The 22406-nt window shown below is 53.3% G+C and overlaps 1 protein-coding gene across 2 annotated transcripts in view; it reads left to right on the plus strand.

Annotated features, from left to right (window-relative positions):
* The window catches only part of Ago2 (argonaute RISC catalytic component 2), a 94344-nt gene that overhangs the window by 22118 nt on the left and 49820 nt on the right, over positions 1–22406 (plus strand). Inside the window, exon 1 of one of the 2 annotated variants that reach the window (XM_026403025.2) lies at positions 17124–17164. The exons of the other annotated variant lie outside the window; for it this stretch is intronic. Coding sequence (XP_026258810.1) covers positions 17125–17164 — 40 coding nt within the window. The 5' untranslated portion in view covers position 17124. Of the gene's footprint in view, positions 1–17123; positions 17165–22406 lie in introns of those variants that run through there. 2 annotated transcript variants of the gene reach the window in all.

Here is a 22406-nt window from a genome sequence, read left to right on the forward strand (position 1 = left end):
TGGCTCAGCCCATCTCCTCAGGAGGCCGAGGGCCGAGAAGACTTCAGCCATGGTGGCGAGCACAGGTCTCTAGTTTTCAGTTTTCCATTCTGGTTTCATGCCACAGCTTGAATTGCATAATCGCAACATGCACTTTGCCACTTTCTTTGGAGGGCAGGTCACTTGTTCACCTGAGACTGTCTGCCCAGCCCCACCCTGCTCTTGCCCAGGGAAAGGAGCCGGCTCCCAGCCCAGCACTCCTCTTCTCTGGGCAGTGCTGCCAGGCCTGGTCACCGCTCTCTGCCTCACAAGGTGGTGAGAGCTTGAGGTTGATGGTGGTATACAGCTCCACGCTAGACATTTTAAAGTAAACTGGCGTATTGGGGGTGGGGGTTACTGGGGAATGAATCCAAGGGTGCTTAATCACCGAGACACATTCCCAGGCCCTGTTTTTGTATTTTATTTAGAGATAGGGTCTCACTGAGTAACTTAGGGCCTCACTAAGTTGCTGAGGCTTTGAACTCTCTATCCTCCTGCCTCAGCCTCCTGAGCCTCTGGGATTATAGGCATGCACCGCCGTGCCTGGTTTAAACTGGCATTTTATGATGCAAGTGTGTTCTGGTGATAGGTGCTGTGCCGGGAGTTCAGCTCCACCCTGTTCTGTGGGTACCTGCCCTGGACCCCATGAGCCCCTGGGCTGGGTGGATCACACCCAGTAATAATGAATTAGAAACATCCTGAATTCTGTTGTTTTGCTCTACAGAGCGATCTGATGGTGAGTGAGAGTACTTCGTTCCAGGATATTTTAGAGATGTGCCCTTTAGTTGAGCTGCACACTGATTGATAAGCGTGCTTCCTAGATGCCTGAGCAGGCAGCCTGCCTGGGGTCTGTTGTCAGCTGTGTGTGCTGGGGCTGCGTGGGGAATCTTGGCCTCCCTATGCCTCCAGTGCAGTAGGTGGCCCAGAGGGCTGCCCTCGGCATCAAGAGCCGCCAACCCCTTTTGATCAGGGGCCAAGAAGTGCTGCTCCTTGCTCATCTTGATGACCTTCTTTTGAAAATGGGCACCTTTGGGGAGTGGGGTCGTGAGTGCTGGATTTTGGATGTGCTTTCTGTGGAGAAGCCTCCTGTGGTGATGCGTTGGGTGTGTCTGATCATTTCTGCACACCCCGACTTGGGTGATTACGCAGAGATGACTCCTTAGGTCTTTCTGTGTTTTTCTCTGTTGGGGAAAGAGAGCCTCCTCTCCACCCGCCCTACCTGGTTCTCACTTCCACTCTATGCAAAAATAAAGTGTACTCCTCCCTCCCAGGACCATGTGGAAGCCCACCAGGAGGCCTGGTGGGGCTTGGGAAGGTCTCTACTTGATGGCTGATTCCAGGATGGTTCTGCTTGTCTGTGCCTGTGGGCTCTGACCTGCTGCAGTGAGGTAGGTGTGAGCGTGCATCCTACATGGTCCCTCATCACAGGCAGCCCTCTGGGTGGTAGCTCTGTCACTGGGAGTCATGATCTGCCATGTGTGGTCTCACCACGGTCCCAGCCCAGGGGCCAGAACAGAACCCTTGTTGCCTTTTGTTGGGGTGGTGCCCTGCCCTTTCGCAGAGTCCTCTCTCCTCCTAGGTTCTGTCTTTACAGTTCTCTCTGCTGGACGTCAGTTCCTTCCTATCATCCCTTTCACTGTATCAGGCACCTACTATGTGCTGGGCCCTATTCCAGGTGTGGCAGAGAGAGCACTTATCCAAACAGACCATTCCTGCCCACAGGGAGCTTATGATGTGATGAGGTGGTGACAGACAGGTGCGGATAAAGAGCGTCATGCCTTCTGTGCAGAGCATGCAGGGACAGTGGCGGGGGAGGCCTGGTGGAATGGAGAGTTTCCGGGAGGGAAGCCATTCCGGGGCCTGTGCAGAAGGGGAGGGCCCCAGTGGAAGCCCCAGGCCTGGTGTGGCTGGAGCCCAGGCTGGGAGAGCAGCAGTGACAGTGGGAGGGGACCCTGTGCTAGCCTGCTGTGACCCCCACACCTCTCTGGAGGATCTGAGAGGTTGCTGGTCCTATATAGAAAGCATCCCAACCCCTGGAGCTGGGCCTGGGGACACCCCAAGTCCCCATGGCCACTGAGCACCATTGCAGAGCGTGTGCCATGTGTGCCATGTGGCTCCTAGCCTGTGTGACCTTGGCCCTTCTGATGCTGGTGGAAGCTCCACTTCTTGGGCCCTGCTGGATGCCTCACCAGGTGTCTGGGGCAGCAGCTGGCTCGCAACCCAGTTCCCTTCCCTTCCCCTTACCTGTTGGGTCTTGCAGCAGGGTCTGTGCCTCGCCATGTGGTGGCCTGGGGGAGGGGCTGGAGCCCTGGCTCTGCCGCCCTGCTCGTCCTTGCCCATTGCCAGTAGACATTCAGCACCTCAGCTCGCAAGGTAAGGTGTGGACAAGATCCGGATGGTATTAGGATCTGGGGAGGCACAGGTCCCTGCCCTGCTGGAACTGAGGTGCTGGGGGGTGGTGAGGGCTGCCTGCAGTGAGCTGTGGGGACAGAAGAGCTGGAGCCCACGAGGCTGGCATAGTGCACCTAGCGGGACCTGCCAAGTCCGGCTGGCCAGGTCCTGGGTCAGGGCCAGGTTGGGGGCTCTTTACCATGGACTGTCCCTTTACCAGGGCCTGTTCAGGGGCCAGGGTTGACTGGACATTGTTCTGTGACCCACCAGGTAACCTCTCATCATGGAGAGTAATAATCTGGCAGGTGTTCCTCCCTTAACTGCCCTCATTTGACTGCCTGGTCTGCACAGTGGAGTCCAGCACCTGGTAGTTCTCTTGGCTAGGGCTGCTGTGGGTGAGTTTCACAGGTGACGTGCTGGTGGCTGCTGACCGTGACCTTGCTACAGCTCTCCACTTCTCTGTGGGCTTTTGAGAAGCGAGAGGTGTCTGCCCACATTACTGCCAGCTTGGCTGCCTGCCCAGCCTGTGGGCAGCTCAGAGTTCTTAGTAGCACCAGTAAGGGATAGAGGTGTCATTAAGCAGCAAGACTGCAGGGGATGAAGGTGGACTGATGAGTGTGCAGAGCCTAGTGGCAGTTTTCTTAGGAAGGAACTCTGGGGAAGTGGCCTGTGCTGTGAAGCTGGTGACTTATTGGCTGTGACGTTGAATGGCAGTGAATGGGAAGGGTGGCATCATTGTCCTGAAGAGCACAGGTACCTGGAAAAACCACAGCTTTGTCTCCTCAGGAAAGAGTGGGCCAGGCCCCGGATTCCGGTGTGGGCTGGGGTGCGGGTTAGATGGTCTGAACTCTAGGTGCCAGGCATGGCTTCCTGGTGTCGTCTCCACAGAAGAGGGCCGTTCCTTGCCCAGGAGGGTGGGCAGGAGCTCAGTGCGGAGGACAGTCGTTGGGTCCATTGTAAATGTGTGTGCAGGGCACTCAAAACCAATCTGCCCCCACTGTCAGGTGTCTGTTGGCACTGGGTGTACCCAGGGTTGTGCATCCTCCACCTCCTGCCCACTTCAGGATGTCCATTGCCCCAGAGGGAAGTCCCATGCCCCTTAGCAGTCATTCCCTAACCCCCTTTGGATCCCAGTAAGGGAGGCTTATCTGCCAGATTGTCACTCTCCAGCTGCTCCAGAGAGTGAGGAGGGTGCCTGCTGCGTCTGTGCCCGCCTCAGTGGCTTTCCCTGTTGTGACGTTGCCTGCACGCAGCACATGGTGGTCTGTGGCTGGCTTCTGTTGTTCAGGTGTTTTCTTTTCTTTTGGTGGTGATGCTGGGGATTGAACCCAGGGCCTTGCCTAGCGAGCACTAGGCAAGCACTCCAGCACTGACTACGACCCTACACCTGCCCAAGTGTTTTCAAGTTCATAGGGATAGCGTGTATCAGTGCTTCCCTCCTTTTTATGAACGTGTGATATTCCACTGCAGGCATAAGTACTACATTTGTTATGTCATTTTTCAGTAGACATTTGGGTTGTTTTCAAGTTTGTTTTAAATTATAGAATTAGCTTGCTGTGCCAGAATTATAAATGTGTGCAACCTTATGGGGACACAGTGGCCAGTTTGACTGTTCTTTCATGTTGTACTGAAAGCACAGGAAGCGTGTGTCACAAGTTGGTTCTCGCTTGCCCCGAGTGATGGGTGGGAGCCCCGTGTCCCATCTGCATTGGCCCCTCTGTGGGGTTGGAGTGGTCTTCAGTGAGCTGGAATGTCACCACTGTTCTGGGAGGGTCGGCTCCAGCTTCATCTCTATGTGCATGTGATCATGGAAAACTTGTCTTATTCTTGGTAAACCTTTCTGAGTTGTAAGTGTGCTGCTGGGAGCATGACTTCTGTTACTGTAACCATGAAAAACAGCTTATTCTGTGAGATTGTGTATAGCGTTGCTCATGTTTACTGCATCTCAAGGCTCAAGGCTTAGAATTTAAGCTCAGCACAGTGGGGAGATTAATGGAGTTACTGTCACTGCCTCATTTCCCAGGAGTTAAACAAGGGTTCCCACAAGGACCTCCTGGGCTGCATTTCTACTGCACAGTACCTGCTGACCTTCCTACCTCTGTCAGCTCCTGGCTAATTTTGAACCCTTTGAGCGGGTTTCTGGCTTTCCCCTCTTCTCCTTGAGGTGTTTGTTTCCATGGTTTTTCTTGTTCAATTTTATGGTCAGGAGAAACATGCTGGGAAATAAATCTAGACCCATACCTGTGTGCCAGGCTCCTCGCCAGAGGGCCCCATCATGGCTCTGGATGAGAAACCCTGCCAGCCCCATTCCCAGCCCTGGCAGCCCCGATGAAGCTGCAGGCCCTGCCTGGAGGAAGCACAGGCCTCACCCACAGGATCTTGTGAACTCCAGCTGTGCACACAGTCCAGTTAAGAACCTGGTGGGGTATCCCTGTGTACCTCCCCAGGGAGCGCAGCAGCCCCACTGCCCATCCCCCAGCCTGCAGCCCTTCGGGTGGGCTGCTGGCCCAGGGGATTCCTGGCTGGGTAGCTGCATTCCACCCCATCTGTCATTCCCTCATGTGCTGCTAGGCGATGGTGAGTATATATTGGTGCTGGGGATCCAACTTGGGTGTTCTACCACTGAGCTACATTCCACCCTTTAATTTTGAGATGGGGTCTCTAACTTGTGATCCTCCTGCCTCAGTTTCCCAAGAAAGCTGTTGTATTTCTTTAAGCTTTAAGACATGCCCATAGATGTCACATAAGCAGGAGAGTCCACTGTGCTTTTTGCCAACTGTGAGAGGTATCTAATCTCACTTTTTTACCTGGGGATTTTGAGGCAAATCCCCATATTTGATCCATAAAGGCTTGAGTGTGTATCTGAATCACAGCATCATGACCACAACAAATGGCCACTTCTCAGTGTCACCAGATTTACACTTGGTTTCCCCAGTTGATGCAAATGCATTTTTATTTTCAGTTTGAGATTGATTTGGTGCTGAGCAGTGTGGGCCATGCAGCACTCCTAGCTGCTGCCCAATGATTTCAAGTGGTGCAGGCGAACTGCGGCTGAAGGAGTCTGCTCTAGTGGAGGCTGTGTCGTGGGCCACTCTTCAAGGTGCAGAGCGCTCTGCTGAGCTTAAGAATGTGTGCTTTCCTGGTCCCGTTTCCCTGGTGCACCCGATCTGGACAGTGGCCAGTTGAGCAGCTCAGCCACCGCTGCTGGTCCTCTCGCTACCTGGATATCCAGGTTCTCTCGGTGGAACTAGTGGCTCATCCCCAGGAGATGGGGGTCCCAGGAGAGTGGGCAGAAACAGGCAAGCACTTTGATAAGCCTCCAGTGGCTATGGAACCGTTGTTGGCCAGGGGAAGTCACCTGGATAAGCCTGAGTCTGTGGAAGGGTCCAGAGTGGCAGGGAGAGTGGCCAGCAGTGCCACCTCTCTTCTCCCCACCCTGCCTCATGTCCCAGGTGCCAGCTCCCTCCTGAAGCCCCAGAAAACCAGTTCAGGTGAGACAGCGAGGCATTCAAGGCCAGCCACAGCGTGGAGGAGCCTCAGGAGAAGCCAGGCACAGTGGCCGGGTGCTCCACGATGTCCTTAGGCAGTATCCCAGCAGGCAAATCCAAAGGCAGAGGAATGGGGGTGACATCGGAGGGCATGTGGCTCCTCTGGGGTGACGAAGGTGCTCTGGAATCAGTGTGATGGCCAGCATAGGGAAAGCCAGGGTGTTGTACACTGTAAAATGGTTAAGGTGGCAAGTTGTATGTGAACTTTAATACAGAGAAGGATAAATGCAGGCTCTACATCATCTCATATATATTTATCAGCCTCACTTTCCAAACTCAGCTCTGTGTGGAGCTTGAAGGCCCCCAGACTCTGCTTTGAGGCGTATGCTTCTGGACCACTGGCTCCCAATGACATAGCGGTTCATTGGGGCACATAGACCCAGTCTCCCATCTCCCTGGGCTGCAGTTGGGGAGCCTTAGAAAGCCAGCCCGGCTGCTTGCCTGGGCCACCGGGCAGTTGTGCAAGAATCCCCAGGCAGCAGAGGGCCCACCTTTCGCCTGGTAGAGCAAGGAGTAAACATTTAGCAAGTGCTGGAGCCTGACTGGGACGAGAGACCCCATGATTGTGCCATTTGAAAGGTAGCAGTCAGGGTTCTGCTTCAGTCACAGTGCACAGTCCAAAACATGTGCAATCAACTTTGATTTTTTTCAGTCTTCTGAAGAACACAGAATACAATTGTAATTTATTTTAAGTTGTGAGCTTGTCTCCAGGAATGAATTGATTAAAGAAGCCAAACAGTCCTGGGGATTTTATCTGCTTGATTTTCAGCAATTTACTCCTAATTAATTATTCTGACTAGAAAAAAAAAATCGTACCTCTACAGGATGCCAGTATTTAAGAAGTGACATTTCAAATATCTGGTTGGACAAATTGGGGGAATTTTCTGATTCCGTCATTTGTTGAATTCACTTTTAAGTGTCTCCTCAGGGGATTATGTTCATTCCGTGGGCCAGGAATTGAAGTAGAATTTGCATTTGGCTGGATTGGATTGAGCCACAGGTATTGGCTGCAAAGCATTGCTAGCTTACAGGGAAATCTTACTTCATAAAAACAAAGCTGAGGCTGGTTTTTTTTTTTTTTTAAATGAACATTCTGGTTTTCATCTGGAACATAATGGTCTTCTAATACACAATGATATGTAAATAGTTTTCTATTTAACGTGTGCCCTGTTTTGTCAACATTAAGACAATATTTCCATTTGCAATGTATTGTGATTGTAATCTCAGGTAAATGGAGAGTGTTCTGGTAGCTGATGACCTGCTGAGTTGAAGTGCTAGGTTTCTAAATGTGTCACACGGGGACCTGAAAATCCAGGCTGGGGAGGCCTGCTGTGTCATGGAAGCCACACTTATCTCAAACAAGAGATCATGAGCAGAGGCTGCATTTCCCTACCATAGTGCTTACTTTTAACATCAATTTTCTTACTTTCTAAAAAAAAAAAAAATAAGCACCATAGAAAGCAAAGTGGCCCGGAAGGGATGTGTTGCCGAGGTGGGCAAAACTCTAAAGCAGGTAGACCCTCCTGGTGCGTTGGCTCACACCTGCCATCTCAGCTACGCAGTAGGCGGCAGGGCAGCAGATGGATGGCTCATTTGAGGCCACCCTGGGAACTTAGTCCTTGTCTTAAAAGGGGGTGGATTCTGGGGATGTAGCTCAGTGATGAAGCACTTGCCTAGCATGCGTGAGACTCCAGTCCAGTCCCTAGCACCAGAGGGAAGACAATGAAACAAAAGTAGCACAACAGAACCAAACAGAGTGGCTTTCTGGGAATCCAGACCCTTCGAAACCGGTTTCTCTTCTCCAGGATTGTGTGGCTTTCATGCTGCTCTGTGCAGCCACCTAGGTCACTGGAACATGCAGCCCCAAGGGTAAAGATGTAGCAGGGGTGCTTCTGTGGACACCCCCAGTTGACCTGCCTACCACATACCAAAACACCGGGGGCACCTGGAGCATGGTACAGGTGGGCAGCTATGTACCCAGTTGCTGTAGAAGAGTCAGCAGGCTGCAGTGGACAGCCAGCAGCTTCTGATACTTAGAGCAGAAAGAGATGCTGTGCCTGGAGACTGCCCATCCAGTTCCTGTCGTTCCTCAACCTGCTGTTTGCCAGTGGGTGAGTGCTGGAGGTGCACCAGTGAAAAAAGCCGAGGAGGCAGCCCTTCTTGGTTTACCTGGTGCGGGGAGGACAGATGATGTGATACACCAGTGTGTAGAGAAGAGTGGGGGGTGGTGGAGGGCAAGCGCCATTTCAATGAGCAGTCAGCAGTGGTCTCTAAGAAGGTGACAGTTTAGCAAAGATCTGAAGAGGATGAACAAGCAAAGGCCCTGGGGCAGGCAGCCAGGAGGAGAAGAGTAGGTGACAGAAGAGGCCTGGCTTGGGCCTTTACCTGATAGAGACGGATGCCAGAGGGAGGCCCGGTCACCTCACCAGTCGCTGGCTGCTTCTGAAATGCAGGGGGAGGTGCCAGGTAGAAGAAAATGATGGCCTACAGCGGCACTTTCAGAGTAGAGAGGGTAAGCTGAAGCACTTCCGGATGGAAGAGATACTTAGATGACACAAGAAATCAGACCAGTGTTGGAAAGCGGGTGGGTGAGGCAGACTTTCCTACGCTGAAGGGCTGCTGCCAGGACTCGGCTAGCAAGTGCACCTGACCTCACCTGCCCGGCCCTGCCTCCTGATTGGAGGAGCCCGGGGTCACAGTGTGCATCGTTGGCTGATCCTGAGATTGGGTTGGGCAGAGGGAAGGGCTACAGTTGGATCCCACTAAGGCTCTTCTGAAGGCGGCCCCAGGCTGCTGTCTCTCACCCAGGCGTGCTTCCGTATTTCAGAGCTGGGGCATGGTGCTTGTCGTGAGCTAGGTGTGAGAGGGACAGGAGAGCCTTCGAGCGAGCCTGCTGACATTGTGGCCTGAGCAGCAGCCTCCTAACTGAGATGAGAACATGCAGTGTGGGGGGTTTAACATGGCCTCGTCACAGGGCTCTAGAGGAGTCAAGGCCTTTGCTTGACTGGAGGGGAGGACCTGGAGCTGGCAGCACAGGTGGCCTGGGGGCCTCTGTTGAATATCCAGGCAGAGGTGCAGTGCTGGGTGAGGTCCCCAGGGGAGGTGTAGGTCTGTGCAGAGCTGACTGTTGGGACCCAGCCCTGGGTTTCAAACTGAGAGAGTGGAAGGAAGGCAGCCAGCGAAGTGGTAGTGGAAGCCAGGGAAGCAGCGGTCTGACCGTCTCTGTGACACTGACAGGCCAGGGGCTGAGGTCTGACTGTGGGTGTTGACTTTGCAGGGTCAGGATCATTGCTCGGTCTGACTGGGAGAGGGGGTGGGAATGGACAGGGGAATGGAAGGTGGGCTGGCAGGTTGGAGGGGAGGTGCACTTGGGAGACGGTGTTCCTTGTGTGGATGCTGTGGGCTCTGACCTGGTATTTACCTGAAACTCCTTTGTCTTCACTCTTCAGGGGGAGGTTTCGGAAGGCACGTCTAGAGTCATTTTCTTTGTGCTCTGACGGTGCGGCTCCTCTGTTCTGGGCGAGCGGAGCTGCTGTTGAGGCTGCTGTATGCCTGACCAGTCTTTCACTCTCGTCCTTTGGGGTTCTTTGCCTTTGTCTTGTTTGGACAGCAGCATGTTCGTGTGCCTTTGGGAATGAGCCGGTGGAGAGAGACTCCGTCTTTGGTATGGAAGCCAAGCTGGTCCTCCTTTGGGCAGCCATAGTTCCCTGCACAGCAGGCAGAAGGCTTGGGCTAGTTGCCCAGCCGCCTGGTGCTCAGTCCTGGGGTAGGCAGCAGCTTCCTGGGAAGGCATGTTGGTACGGGCTAGATGTGGCACCGCTACAGTCTGATTTGATTTGCTTCTGAGTTTGTGAACATTTCAGATCCCTGAGCCTGCGCCATGCCGACCTGTCCCCGTGCTGCGGGGTCCTGAGTGGAGAACTTGCAGTCACCCAAGGCCGATAGCCTAGGAAGTCCTCCTGTGTGGAGGGACGGTCAGAGTCTCTTTCAAGTAGCTCTTACACTCGTTCGTCTCTCTTTTTTGTACTTTAGTGGTTGTTTGCAGATGGCCTCTTTGTAAAATCAACTTTTAAGATGAGCGCTGCTCAGACACAGGAACGAGAGCTCCCGCGGCGCCGTTGCTGGCGTGTGGCCGTGTGACTGCGCCAGCCTCACTGTCTGCTTGCCGCTGCTCTTGCTGAGCCTGCTGAGGCCTGTGGAAGCTGTGGTCTCCGGCCTCGTTGTTTCTGAGCTTGAATCTTCCACTTCCCCAGTGAGCGTGATGTTGTCATAGGCCTTCTCAGGCCAGAGAAGCAGCCCGGTCCTGAGCCGCTGGGGGTTCTCATCTGTTTATTTTAAGTCATGAGAGGCTCTTGATTTTTCAGACAGGGGAACAGATGCAAATTATATGGCGGGGGTGTGTATGCTGCCACCTCATTTAAAGAAATAGCTGTGAGGGGGCGGGGGGCCGTGGTGCACGTCTGTAATCACAGTGGCTCAGGAGGCTGAGACAGGAATATTGCTAGTTCAAAACCAGCCTCAGCAACAGTGAGGTGCAGAGCAATTCAGTGAGACCCTATCTCTAAATAAAATACAAAATAGGCTGGGGATGTGGCTCAGTGGTCGAGTGCCCCTGAGTTCACCTCCCCTCCCCCCCCCCCCCAAAAAAAAAAGAAGTAGCTGTGAGCTTCCTGGGGGCCCTTCATGTGTGAGTTCAGTTTCTCTGGGCTTTCTGGATCCTACAGAGAGTGCAGATTCAAAGCCTAACCTGTGACTTGAGCCTGTGGCTAAGGGAGCCTGCGCTTTGCCTCCACCATCTCCTGACTGCTCTTGGGCAGACCTTGTGTCCTCGTTGTCACTGGTCTGTGGTGCCCTCAGAGGCCACCAGCCTGGGTTTGTGACTCTGATAATTTCTTGATTTATCTCGCCCCATCTTGTCTAAGGTAAAATTCTTCATACTAGTTAAGAAAGTGAACACAGTGCTCCTAGCACACAGTAGGGGTTCAGCAACATCCCCTTCAGATGCGGCTTGCTGGGGGACTTACAGAACGTGGTCACAGATGCTGAGTGACAACTGCATTGCAGTGAGCACTCGCCGAGGTGCCAGGCTGCCGGGTGCTAGCATGGTGCTGGGACCCCTGGGTGGTGGCAAATGCAGAGCCCTCCCTGTCTGCAGGGGGCTCAGGAGCCCCCTACACACCACGACACACAGGTGGACTTGGAGAAAGGACAGGTTGGTGGCCTCACTGGGCAGAGCAGAGGCAGGGAGTGAGGGGCTGGATGGTGGCTGCGCCTGAAGGTCCTCCTGTCCTGCCGGAAGGTACAAGAAATTCCAGGGGAGGCTCTGGGGTCAGAGCCTCTCCCTCATTGAAGGTAGAGCTTCTCTGGATGACCTGAGGCCCAGGAAGCAGGAGAAGGGCAGGATCCCAGAGCCGGGAGGGGTGTGGCGAGGGCATGTTTTCCTGGTGGAGCTCAGCAGTGCAGGGCAGCACAGGGGAGCCAGCAATTGGTCTGTGCCGTGGGCTCCTCGGTGTGGGGACATCGGTTGCTCCTGGAGGGCCCTAATGTTTGGCCTGCAAGGATTGAGGAAGGGCTGGCTATCAAACTGGTGAATAGCAAAGATTTGGCAAGGCTTGATCTCTTGCAAGGTTGGACGTGGATGAGCAGAAGCTTCTCTGGACGGCCAGGCTTCCAGTGGTGGAACCAGACTCAGGTCTTGTCAAGTCCTGTTGCTTTTGCCCAAGTTGGTTCTTTTGGTGCAGTGGCCCTAAACCATCTGATCCAAGCCCCTGATCTCTGTGACAGCACAGGATGTGACTCTCCTGTGACGAGAGCCTCTTCCCATAGGGGTTGTGGGCTTTCTTGTGGATGTCCATTTCCTTCCCGAATGGCTGCTGCCAGTGGCAGGGCAGCTGTGCGGGACTTCTAGCCCCTTGGTGCAGCCGGCTCTCATCCCTTCCCTCTCTCTCACCCTCTGTGTTATGTCGTGTGGAATGATGAGCTCAGTGCTGCATGGGGCACGAGGTCCTGGGCAGCAGGGTCATTTTCCAGTTTTCCCAGGTGGTAGGTGACACAGTGTCTTGTGCAGAGTATATAGAGTATGTGATGTGCAGATAAGTGGAAGATATTCATAGGTTTTGTTGCTTCATTGGCAAAAATAGACATTCTTTTCAAGACCTGCAGAGCCGTCAAGGACAGCTGAGAGCTCAGTCACCACTGCCCATCACCAGCACGCGGGCTTTGGGGCCTTTTGCTCTGTGGTGGCCGAGGCCTGGTCCTGGTTGGATGGGGCTGTTCCAGCCAAGCAACTGGAGAACGCAGTGGCAGGCAGCTTACCAAGGCTGACGCAGAGCAAAACTCCCCTCACTGGGTGAGAAACTGGCCTTCCACATCTCTTTCACACGTGCGTGTGCAGATCAGAAAGACACAGATGGAAGTTGACGGAGGGGACTTAGCTGGCAAGGTGCACTGCTGTGAACAAGAAGCACTCCCCTCTCCCTGCAGGTCAGGTGACCCTGCTGCCCGAGTGGGCACCACACTTCCCAGAGTGTGTACTGGTGCCAAGTGGGCAGTCGGGCTCTGGAGATGGACTCCTCCTGGTGCCCACTGCAAAGGGTGTGTGTCAATGAGGTGTTTTCCCGACACTTCAGGAGTGTGGGAGAAGGACCTCCCTGCCTGTGTGGAGTGAGCAGCAGGTGCTGCCCAGGCCGTGTCGGTCGGTCGGGTGGAGCTAGAAACAGAAAGAGATTGGCCGAGTCGAAATGTGAGTTCTCTTTAACTGTGATATAAACCCAGATTGTGGCTTTTGTCTTCTTTCAGATGGTACAATCACCAGCTGTCCTGTAGAAGAGCAGGGTGTACTTCCATGCAAGGATGTTGTTTCCATCTTGCCCTGGCTGGCTGGGGCTCCTGGGCAGCTCCCCAGGGACTGGTGGTGCCAGGGGAATTCTCTAGGACAGAGCTGTTTGGCCGCAGGGTGGCGTGATGATGGTGCTCCACTGTGGTGCTAGGCACCTACCCCTTAACCTGCCGCTATACCTCCTGCCTCCTAGCACCTGTGTGACCTGGTAAGGGCTTCACCTGTAACCCCCACCTTGTTGTTCATGAGATGCACAGTGGGGAGACAGGCCCACCTCGGGGCCTGAAGTGAGGCAGTGACTGCACACAACTTTAGGAAATGTCAGGAGGATGACATGTCAAGTGTATTTTGACCTTCCTTCCAGAGGCCACTTGGTTTGTCCCTGTCATTTTTTCTAATAATAGATAGAATATACCTACTTATAAAGTATAGGAACACATCAAAGAGCCAGAAGACCAACCAGGACTTGGTTGCCCAGGAATAATCACTGTTAGCATTTTGTTTTTTAATCTGCCCGTAAATTTCCTCATTCCTTCAACAAGACTATGTGTGTCAATATAGGACAAATGGGTGCCCTCCACCATCTTGGAACCTGCCCACTTGCTAGTGTGTGGACCTTTTCATGTGATAAATGCAGCTGCACAGTGTGACTTAACAGATGGGTGTGTTGCTTTGCACTCAGTGTCAGCTGCGGTGGGTTGGGAACAGCACTCTGGGTATGGGTGCCTGAGCCTGGCTTAGGACAGTGGCTGGAGGAAGTTTCTGGATGAGAGGCAGTGAGTCAGACCCTGCACTGCGTCCAGTGCCAGTGAGGTGGGACCTTCCCTGCTTTCGCCACATGGGGAGGCAAAAATCTGCAGTTTTCATTTGTATTTCTTTGATTAAAGGCTAAATATATTTTATGTTTGTTGGCCCCTGGCGTTCGTCCTTCCTTGTCCATTTCCTGTTGGATTTTAAAATCTCCTTGTTACTTTATATAAACTGAGTTTTTATACTTTTAGGTTTGTGAATTTATGATACCATAAGTTTTCTGGTTTTGTCTTGCAATTAGAGACATTTAAAAAAAATCTGTGTAGGGCCGAGGATGCAGCTCCATGGTAGAGGGCTTGCTTAGCGCGCTGGGTTTCATCTGTCGCACTGAAGATCAAATAAAACATAAAGCTCAAAATGTTAGGCGGTCGGGCTGGACATGTGATCCAGTGGTATAGAGAACTTGCTTGGTATCCATGAAGCCCTGGGTTCAGTCCCCAGCACTGCGAAAAGGCGACCAAGAAGAAGATGGTGGTCAAGTTTGTCTTTTTTTTTTTTTTTTTTTTTGCTTCTGAGAAAGTGCCTCCTGCCAAAAATTATAAAAAATTACTGAATTCAGGCAGGGGTTGTGGCTCAGCAGTAGAGCATTCGCCTAGCATGTGCAAGGCCCTGGGTTTGATTCTCAGCACCACATAAAAATAAATAAAATAAAGGTATTATGTTCAGCTACAACTAAAAAATCTGAAAAATACTGACCAGTCAGTTTTGTGCCCATTTGGAATTTGTTTCATGGATGTGAGAGAGAGGCCTTACTTTCCCTCAGGTGCTCCGCAGGAAGTTCCCACACTATCTCTGCAGTGGGCCTTGGTTCCACCCACTGCCTGCTCACACCTGCCTTGGGTGTGGGGGAGGTGCAGGGTGTGGCCAGTGCAGATGCTGTCCAAGCTGGCCTCTGCCTAGACTGTTGCTGTGCAGTGTGCCGCGCTGGCTCCTTGGGGTGAGCCTCATGCACTCTTTTTCCTGTGCACCTTTGATAGATGCACACACATCTGTTCTTAAGAGGGGGGCAGTCTGGCCTAGAGATTGGCACCGGGACACATGCCCCGCCTTCCCTCCTCCATACCCACTTCCACTGCCGCACTGACCTCACAAAGTGATCTGTGGGATGGCATTTGCATAGTGTTTGGCATAATGGTGGTGCTTGCTACTTAAATTCTTAGGCAGAATTAAAATTAGAAGGGAAAATAAGTAGGGCCAGGCATGGTAGCACTCACCTGTAATCCCAGCAGCACCAGAGGCTGAAACAGGAGGATCACAAGTTCGAAGCCAGCCTCAGCAAAAGTGAGGTGCTAAGCAACTCAGTGAAACCCTGTCTCTAAATACAACACAAAATACGGCTGGGGATGTGGCTCAGTGGTGGAGTGCCCAAGTTCAATCCCCAGTACCCCACCTCCAAAAAAGGGGAAATGGTAGGTATTGACAAATGTTCTTAGTGTCTAGGGTGAGTACGTTACAGTAAAAGAGCATACAATAGTCCTTGCCTTGCCATCTGCTGCCACATGCTGGTGTCCTTTTATGGGACACAGGGTTGGCTTTGGGGACCATCTCTCAAAGAATGATGGTTGGAGTTTGAGGTTGAATCACGGAAGCCCATGCTTTGCAGTGAGAGTGCAGCAAGCCCTGCCCACCAGGTAACTGGGAGTGTTTACAGTTCATCTGAAACTCAGTGTCATGTGCTTCTCTTTTGCATGCCATAGTGCTCACTAAAATAAGGTCAGAGTATTTTTAGAAGAGTACTCATGAAACCAAAAGAGCTGAGTGAGTAATGGTAGTAGACTTGCTGTGTGTCGGGGAGCTCTCCACTTGTGCCGGCCTCACCTGCTGCACTGTATCAGGATCTGCTCTCGCGCTGTCTTCCCCGGGGTGTGCTCTCTGCCATGCTTGCGGGCTCCTGCATGTCCCTTTGGACCAGTGACTCCCCATTCGGGTGGTCTACCAGGGCCCCTCTCTGGTGCTCCCCCAGGCTGTGATGGATTAGAGATGCTCAGGGGGTTTTTCAGAGGGATAACAAAAGGAACTGGGTACCGCCTGCCTGCCGATACAGCATTTCCAGAGAGCAATCCTCTGGCCTTCCTGCACATCCTCCAGTCCTGGCTGGGCCTGCTCGGGGCTTCCTGCAGGCCCTTCATTCCTCACCTCCTCATTCCTGAGCCGGCAGCGCTGGCCCAGCCTCCCCAGGGGTCAGGAGAATTGGAAGTGACGTTCCTTCTTGTGGCAGACGGATGTGCCTGCAGGAGAGGGGGAAGGAGTCCTTTATTCAGCTGTAACCCACGAGGTCCTGAGGGCCACATTAGGGGTCTGTTTCTAGGAACAAGGGACAGTCATGGTTAGCCGTACGTCCTGGGTCTCACGGGAGAGCACTAGGTAAATGGCTCCTGTGCTCTGGTGTCTGTTCCCAGAAGCCATTAGGATCTGTCCTTCTCCTGAGCAGTGCAGGCTGGTAGCAGTCCCTGGGACATACTCCCTGAACCTGTGACTCTGGGCCAATTACCATTGCATTTACATACCCTGGTGGTGCCAGTCACACCTGAGGACAGGTAGTACTCCTTTCAAAGGGAACTGATAACATGATGCTGCCACGTATTGATTGGCGCTCACTTCACCTGCATGGACTGGCGTCAGGAGCTGCCTCCCACATGGTGGCTGTGAGTGGTGGCTAGAAAGGCTGGGGCCATCGCCCTGTTCCATCCTGGAGTGTTTGTGTGCCTGTCTCAGTGCTGTTGTGGCAGGGTCTCCAGGTCTGGGAGCTGGGGCCTCCACAGGGCAGGGCTCCTTTCCTTCCCGCTCTGGTCCCATGTGACTTCTCCTGTGTCCTTGAACACCTGGAAAACTTAGGCTCTCATTTTGGATGGAGTCTTGGGGGTTGGAACTGGGATGAGAGCTGCCTGGCTGCCGATGTAGCTGCTGTCCCAGCTCTGCTTGGCTGTGAGGTTCGAGTGGGACAGGAGAGCACTGACCACTCTGAAACACGTGTCCGTGGGATGCAGGCCCAGTTTCATTGTGTCTCCTCTCTGCGGCTGGCGGGGCGGTGCTCCAGGTTGCGCCCTGCACTTTTGTGGCTGGTGTGCAGTAGGGCTTGTTCTCCAGCCCACTGGGCCAGGTTCCCAGCTGCATTTTTTTTTTTTTTTTTTTGGAGACAGGGTCTCTAAGTTGCTGAGGCTGGTCTTGAACTTGCCATGCTCCTGCCTCAGCCTCCCAAGTAGCTGGGAGTACAGGCTTGGCTACCACACCTGGCTCTGATTACATTCTCAGCACCTATTTTTAATGCCCTATTGGTTTCTCCACAGGGATGCTGTGGTTGTGTTGAATGCAGTCCAGTTCATTTGGTGACCAAGAGTGGGGCTTGCCATTTAGGCAGCAGATGACTTCCAGCCACAGGTCCTCTGCCTCCCGGGAGGGCACGTGTTTGGTGGTTCTCCTCTCCAATCAGTGTTCCCGTGAGCCATCAGGGATCCTTCCTTGTCTGGAGCCAGTGATAGGTGGCAGTTCTCTTGGCCACTGCCTGGCCATCGGACCCTGATGAGGCTGTCAACCCTGCAGCCTGTGACTCCCCCTGCAGGTATTACCAGAGGCATAAAAAAGATGGTGTCTGCGCCGGATTGGCCCAGGTTGTAGCACAGAAGTGCTCCTCAATCCTGAGCCGTTTTTGCACTTATGTGGCCTTCACTCTTCCTAGAGGGCACCGGTGTGACAACAAGAGTTCTCGAGGGAGGTCAGGGAGGTGTGGCTTGGAATAGTGATGCTCACCCTGAGGCCTCAGGTGAGTAGCTGGAACCTCCTGGAGGTTGCTGGGCCTGCCCCCTGGAGAGCTGCGAGCTCCAGGCCATCCTTGGTTCGGACAGCAGCATGGCACGTTGTGGGAGACCTGGGCCCTCCCTGGGGTTCTTGGGGTTAATTGGGTGACGTGTGTTTTAGTTTTCACGAGTGACCCGAGAGTGAACATGATGCAGATCTTTCTGTTTTTCGAAGGCCCCGTAACTCATACTAAGATGTCGTGCAGGGCATGCGGGCTGCAGGCAGGGTGTGATGGGAAGCTGCAGCCAGTGGCCAGCCCTTCTGGGAAGTCTGGGTGCTGCCTCTTGGCAGTTCCCTTTTCATTTCCCCTTCCTTAGATGGAGCAAGGCCCTAGACTGTCTCCTTGGCTTTGTGTGTCCAGCAGCTTGGAAGAGGAGTGAGCGATTCTCTCCCGCTTTGGCTTCTAAGGTGACTTCCAGCTCAGTCCTGAGGTTTGTCAGGCGTGGGCTGTGGTCAAGGGGGTGGTCCTGGGCCCTGTGCTGATGCTCATTACACGGTTGGCGTACAGTGAAAGCCTGGCCACTTGGAATGGGATGAGATTGGGGTGGGGGGTTGGGATGAGGCCATTTGCCCTGTAGGTTTGAGACCCATATGCCCAACCTGATGGGTTGAGCAGCTGTTTTTTGAAGTGCTTATGTTTAAGTCTATAGAAAATACCAGAAATTCCATCTCTGGCAGTCGCACTCTTCTGCTTGCATGCCCTCCAGAGTGCCTTCAACGCTAGACCCTCTTACTTGCAGAGGCTGCTTGTTTCTCTGGGCAGGGGTGCCAGCAGAGCTTGAGTGTCAGGTCCCCTGGCCACCTGCTTGCTAGCTCTCCAGGCACATGTTAGTGGGGTGCTGCAACCGGGGGCACAGCATTGACGCAAGGGTGTAAGACCTGGTCAGAATGGCTGCTTTCTGATTTCCAGTTCTGAGCCCCACCCACACCCAGGCAGCCTGTGTGGTGAGACAGACTCTGAGAGCCTGGTTGTCATGGCAGCTGGTACGTCGTGAGCTCAGTGCACATCAGTGCAGCCATGGAGACGGCAGAGCCCCCACTGGACCTGCAGTGCGTGAGCCTATCCTGGGAGCTGCTTCTCCTCAGAACCCCGGCAGGTGACATGCCTGGGGGCTGTGGCAGAGGAACAGCAGGCCCTGCCCATCCTGCCCCAGCGGTGACCAGGGCAGGCTTGGGTGGTGTTCTCAAGCTGAGGCACCTTCTTTTTAGAGAGGAGGCTACCGGGCCCCGAGGAGAGGTAGTTCTCAAAGGTTAGGTCAGTCTGGTGACACTAATGAGGATTCCTTTCCAAAAATGGTTTTCAGGGACAAAACAAAATAGGATGGCAGATGAAGCCAGCCAGTTGTACTAAGGCATGGTCATCAAGACACCAAGCCAAATGTGACAAAGTTTCAGATGAGTTCTTCATCACATTTGATTACAAGGACACAAGTGGGTGATTTGAAGTGCACTCTGTGGCTTTGATAATGACTGTTGTGTGACATGGGGTCAGCTGTGCCTTCTGTCTGAGTTGTAAGTACTCCTGGCCTTGCAGTGACTAACGGTACACATTCCTAGTGGAAGGGAGAACAGCTAAAATATTCCTGATCTAAGTTTGCAGCTCCAAGTTCCAGGGGTGAAAATTCCAGCCCTTGGGTGCATGGTGACTTGCCACCAGTGCTCTCAGCGGTGTCTCTGTGAGCGAGTTTTCATCATCAGGACTGTCCCCTTGGCCACCCAGGAGGCGCTGTCCCTCTGCCTGCAGGCCTCCCCTTGTCCTCCGCCCTTACTTAGAGGTAGGGCCAGCTGTTCCAGGAGGTGGCTCTTGGGCAGGTGTCACAGCCCATTCTGTGACCCTCCTCTGAGAAGCTGAGGCTCGCTCCCTGGGCATTCTGGGAGGGCCTCATTCACAGGCATGCCTCTCTGTCATCCACACTGAGACTTGGTGGTGACCCAACCTCTCACGCAGGAAGTCAGTTGCTTGCTGCTTCTCTCTAAAATGGGATCTTACCACCGCTGTGCTGAGTGACATGCAAGTCAGCAGACACTTGCACCCACTGTCCCCGACACTGCTGGATTCTGGGCCTCAGGACTCTCGCTGCTAGCGGTGCTCAGCAAGGAGTGCCTGGCCAAGGGGTATGTCATTATGTACAGAGCAATGGCACTGCTCCTTCCTGGAGCCGCAAGGTCCCTTCCCACTGTTAGGGTCCAGGGAACCCTAGATGAAAAAGAGGGATTTTCCTTCTCTTCACACAGGCTCCAGAAACAAGTGGACATCATTTAAAACAAGCCCAAGTGGTCCATCCCAGATGAGAAGCACTGGTGTACTGCCTGTGGTCTGGAGGAAATGCCTGCGGGGGAGCTGGTGTGTCCAGGACCCTGGGGAAGATGCGCAGTCACAGGGGCTGGGTGGGCAGCTTTCTCCTCTCTGGTGCCTTGGTTTTGATCCCTCTGCCTACACTTGAGACTCCCTGTGAGTGATAAAAATAGCCCAGGCACTCCCAGGGCTTGAGGCCTGTGTAGGGTTCCTGTTATTCAGGGAATTTCCTTCCCCGGGGAGGAGGTGTGGGTCCACTCGCTCTGCTTGGAAGACATTCATGACTTTAACTTGGGGATTTCTGTTCCATGTGCCTTCTAGCGGAGTCCTCAGTGTTTTCATTGTCCCCAGCAGCAAGGAAGAACTGTTGTGGGAAGGTGTTCATTTTATAAATACATTGCCTTTGTATTTTCTCAGGGCTTTTATTCGTTGGGGTTAGTAACAGAGGCTTGTTTCCCACAGTAAATATGAAAGGAATGGGGCCTCAGGGATGCGCCGTGGGAGAAGCAGGGTTGACCCCAGAGAGGACCCGGCCCAAGTCTGTGCTTCTGGTCAGTTTTAAGTACCAGTCCATCAGGGGGAGCCTGGCCGGCGCTGTCTCTGCTCCACCATGAGGTTGTGCTCCTCCATCAAGGCCTCGGACCCCTCCTCTGTGCTGGAGAGGCTCAGGTCAGGAACGCCCGTGAGCACCCTGTAAACCGTACCTGCCAGCAAGGACTGCTCATTCTTTTCCACCAGGAGAGTGTTCTGGCCCTGAAATGGACCGCAGGGCGGAGTTGGTGTCTCTGTGTCTGCATGTTTCCTGGGGCACTAATGTCACTTTTGCTTCTACTTTTGGGTTGGACGGATGGAGACCTGAGAACTAGAGCGTTTGTCTGTGGGTATCCTCTCTGTCCAGCCCCCCTGGGTCCTCAAGGGACCAGGTTTGCAGAGCTCATGTGCACAGTGATGTCCATTCCTTGACACAGAGTCTACAGTGGAAAGTACCACTGGCAAAAGAGAAAAGATTGGGCTAGGGGTCCTAGTTCAGAGCACTTCCCCACATGTGAGGCCCTGGTTTCTGTCCCCAGTACTGCCCCCCAAAAGGGAAAAGCTTCCTCCAGTTGGGGTGACTTACACTCAGAAACAACAGGAAGCTGCTTGACAACAGTTGTTCCTGGGCCCCCCACAGGGAAGGGGCACAGTTGGTGTGCTGCTGGGCGGTGAGTGTTGTGCCTCTGCACAAGCGACTCCTCCCCTGAAGTCAAGTCGGTACCTATGGAAGCAGCTCAGTGACCTTAGTAACCCGGACCATATAAGTTTGTCCATAGAAAGCAAAACACAAACAGTTCAAGAACTGAGTTTTCCTAGGTCAGAAGTACAGTAAGAACAGATCACTCCTGCTCTTCTTAATAAATTACTTGTTTCAGGTGAATATCAATAAATACTGAAATATACTGAATTCTTTTTACATGGAAAGGGTTTGGTTTTTGAGACAGACATTTAATTGGAAGTAAGAGTAGTCCTTGTTGAACAAGTGCTTGTGTTTTTCCTAGATCCACAGGTTGAGCTTTACCAATATGGAGTGCCTGAAAATTTGACATGACGTTTCTTTCCACTTCCCATGTCGTGTACCAGTGTTTCTGAGTGAATTACTGTTTTGAATAGCAGTGAAAGAGGGGCTCCACCTTGACATTTGGACCCCTTTATCACAGCTGAGCCTTGCCCTTTGGCCTCATCTGCCTTGCCAGTGCTTGATGCTGCCTGTCTTTCCAGTGCCCCAGGTGTGACAAACCATTGGTGATAGATGTCCTTTAGGTCTGTGATCAGGTTGACACCGAGACACCTCCTCTGTGGAAATGCAGTTTTGGTCTGTTGCAGACGAGGGCATGGAGCTGTGCTTTCCAGGGCTGCAGAGAATGCCTGGAGTAGCTTGCACGGCTCTCAGGCACCAGGGAGTGGGTGCACACAGCAAGTGCTGCTCAGGCCCTGTGGCAGATGTATGCATGAACTTCAGCGTTAGGAAAGCTGGCCTTGGACTTGGAATGGCATGCACATCTTCCTTTGGGACTTCAGTCATGACAGAGGATGCTTTCTGGGTGACTTTGGGGACTTTCCTGTACCTCCTAAAATAGTCATTCAAGGGTCGATCAAATGGTTCTAGGCTCCTGTTGTGCCTTCCAAGACCCTGGGGGCAACAGACAATAAACAAGATGACAGCATGGCCTAGAGTGGGAAAGGAGTAGGGTTAGGTGGAGATGGCGGAGGGTGCGGTCCTGGCTAATGATGCCTGAGCAGGGCCTCAAATGGAACACTGCATCAGGACCCCAGGCAGAGCCAAGGCGCAGTGTCTGAAGGCCGGCTCTCTTGGCTGGAGGTGGTTAGAGTGCAGAACTAAATCTGAGGCCAGATGGCAAGGACTGGCAAGTGCTTGAATGTGTGTCCTAGGTGTGGGAGCCATAGAAGCATCTGAACCAGAAGTGATCAGAAACTCTGGCTATAGCCGGGCACATGGATGCAGGGGAGACCAAGACCACCACCACCTGCCGTGAGGCCTGTGTGTGGAGCCCTGCAGGACAACGTGCAGCCCCAGGCTGGGTAGGGTGAGGGCTGGGCAGTAGAGGAGGCTGCAGGTGAGCAGAGGCATGCTGTGCAGTTCGCTGCACTGTGTGGGAGGCTCCTGGCTGCCCCTGGAAGCAGGGTACTGGGGAGAGAAGGGTGACTATAGATG

This window comes from Urocitellus parryii, chromosome 7, assembly GCF_045843805.1.
Source record: "Urocitellus parryii isolate mUroPar1 chromosome 7, mUroPar1.hap1, whole genome shotgun sequence".
NCBI lineage: Eukaryota > Metazoa > Chordata > Mammalia > Rodentia > Sciuridae > Urocitellus > Urocitellus parryii.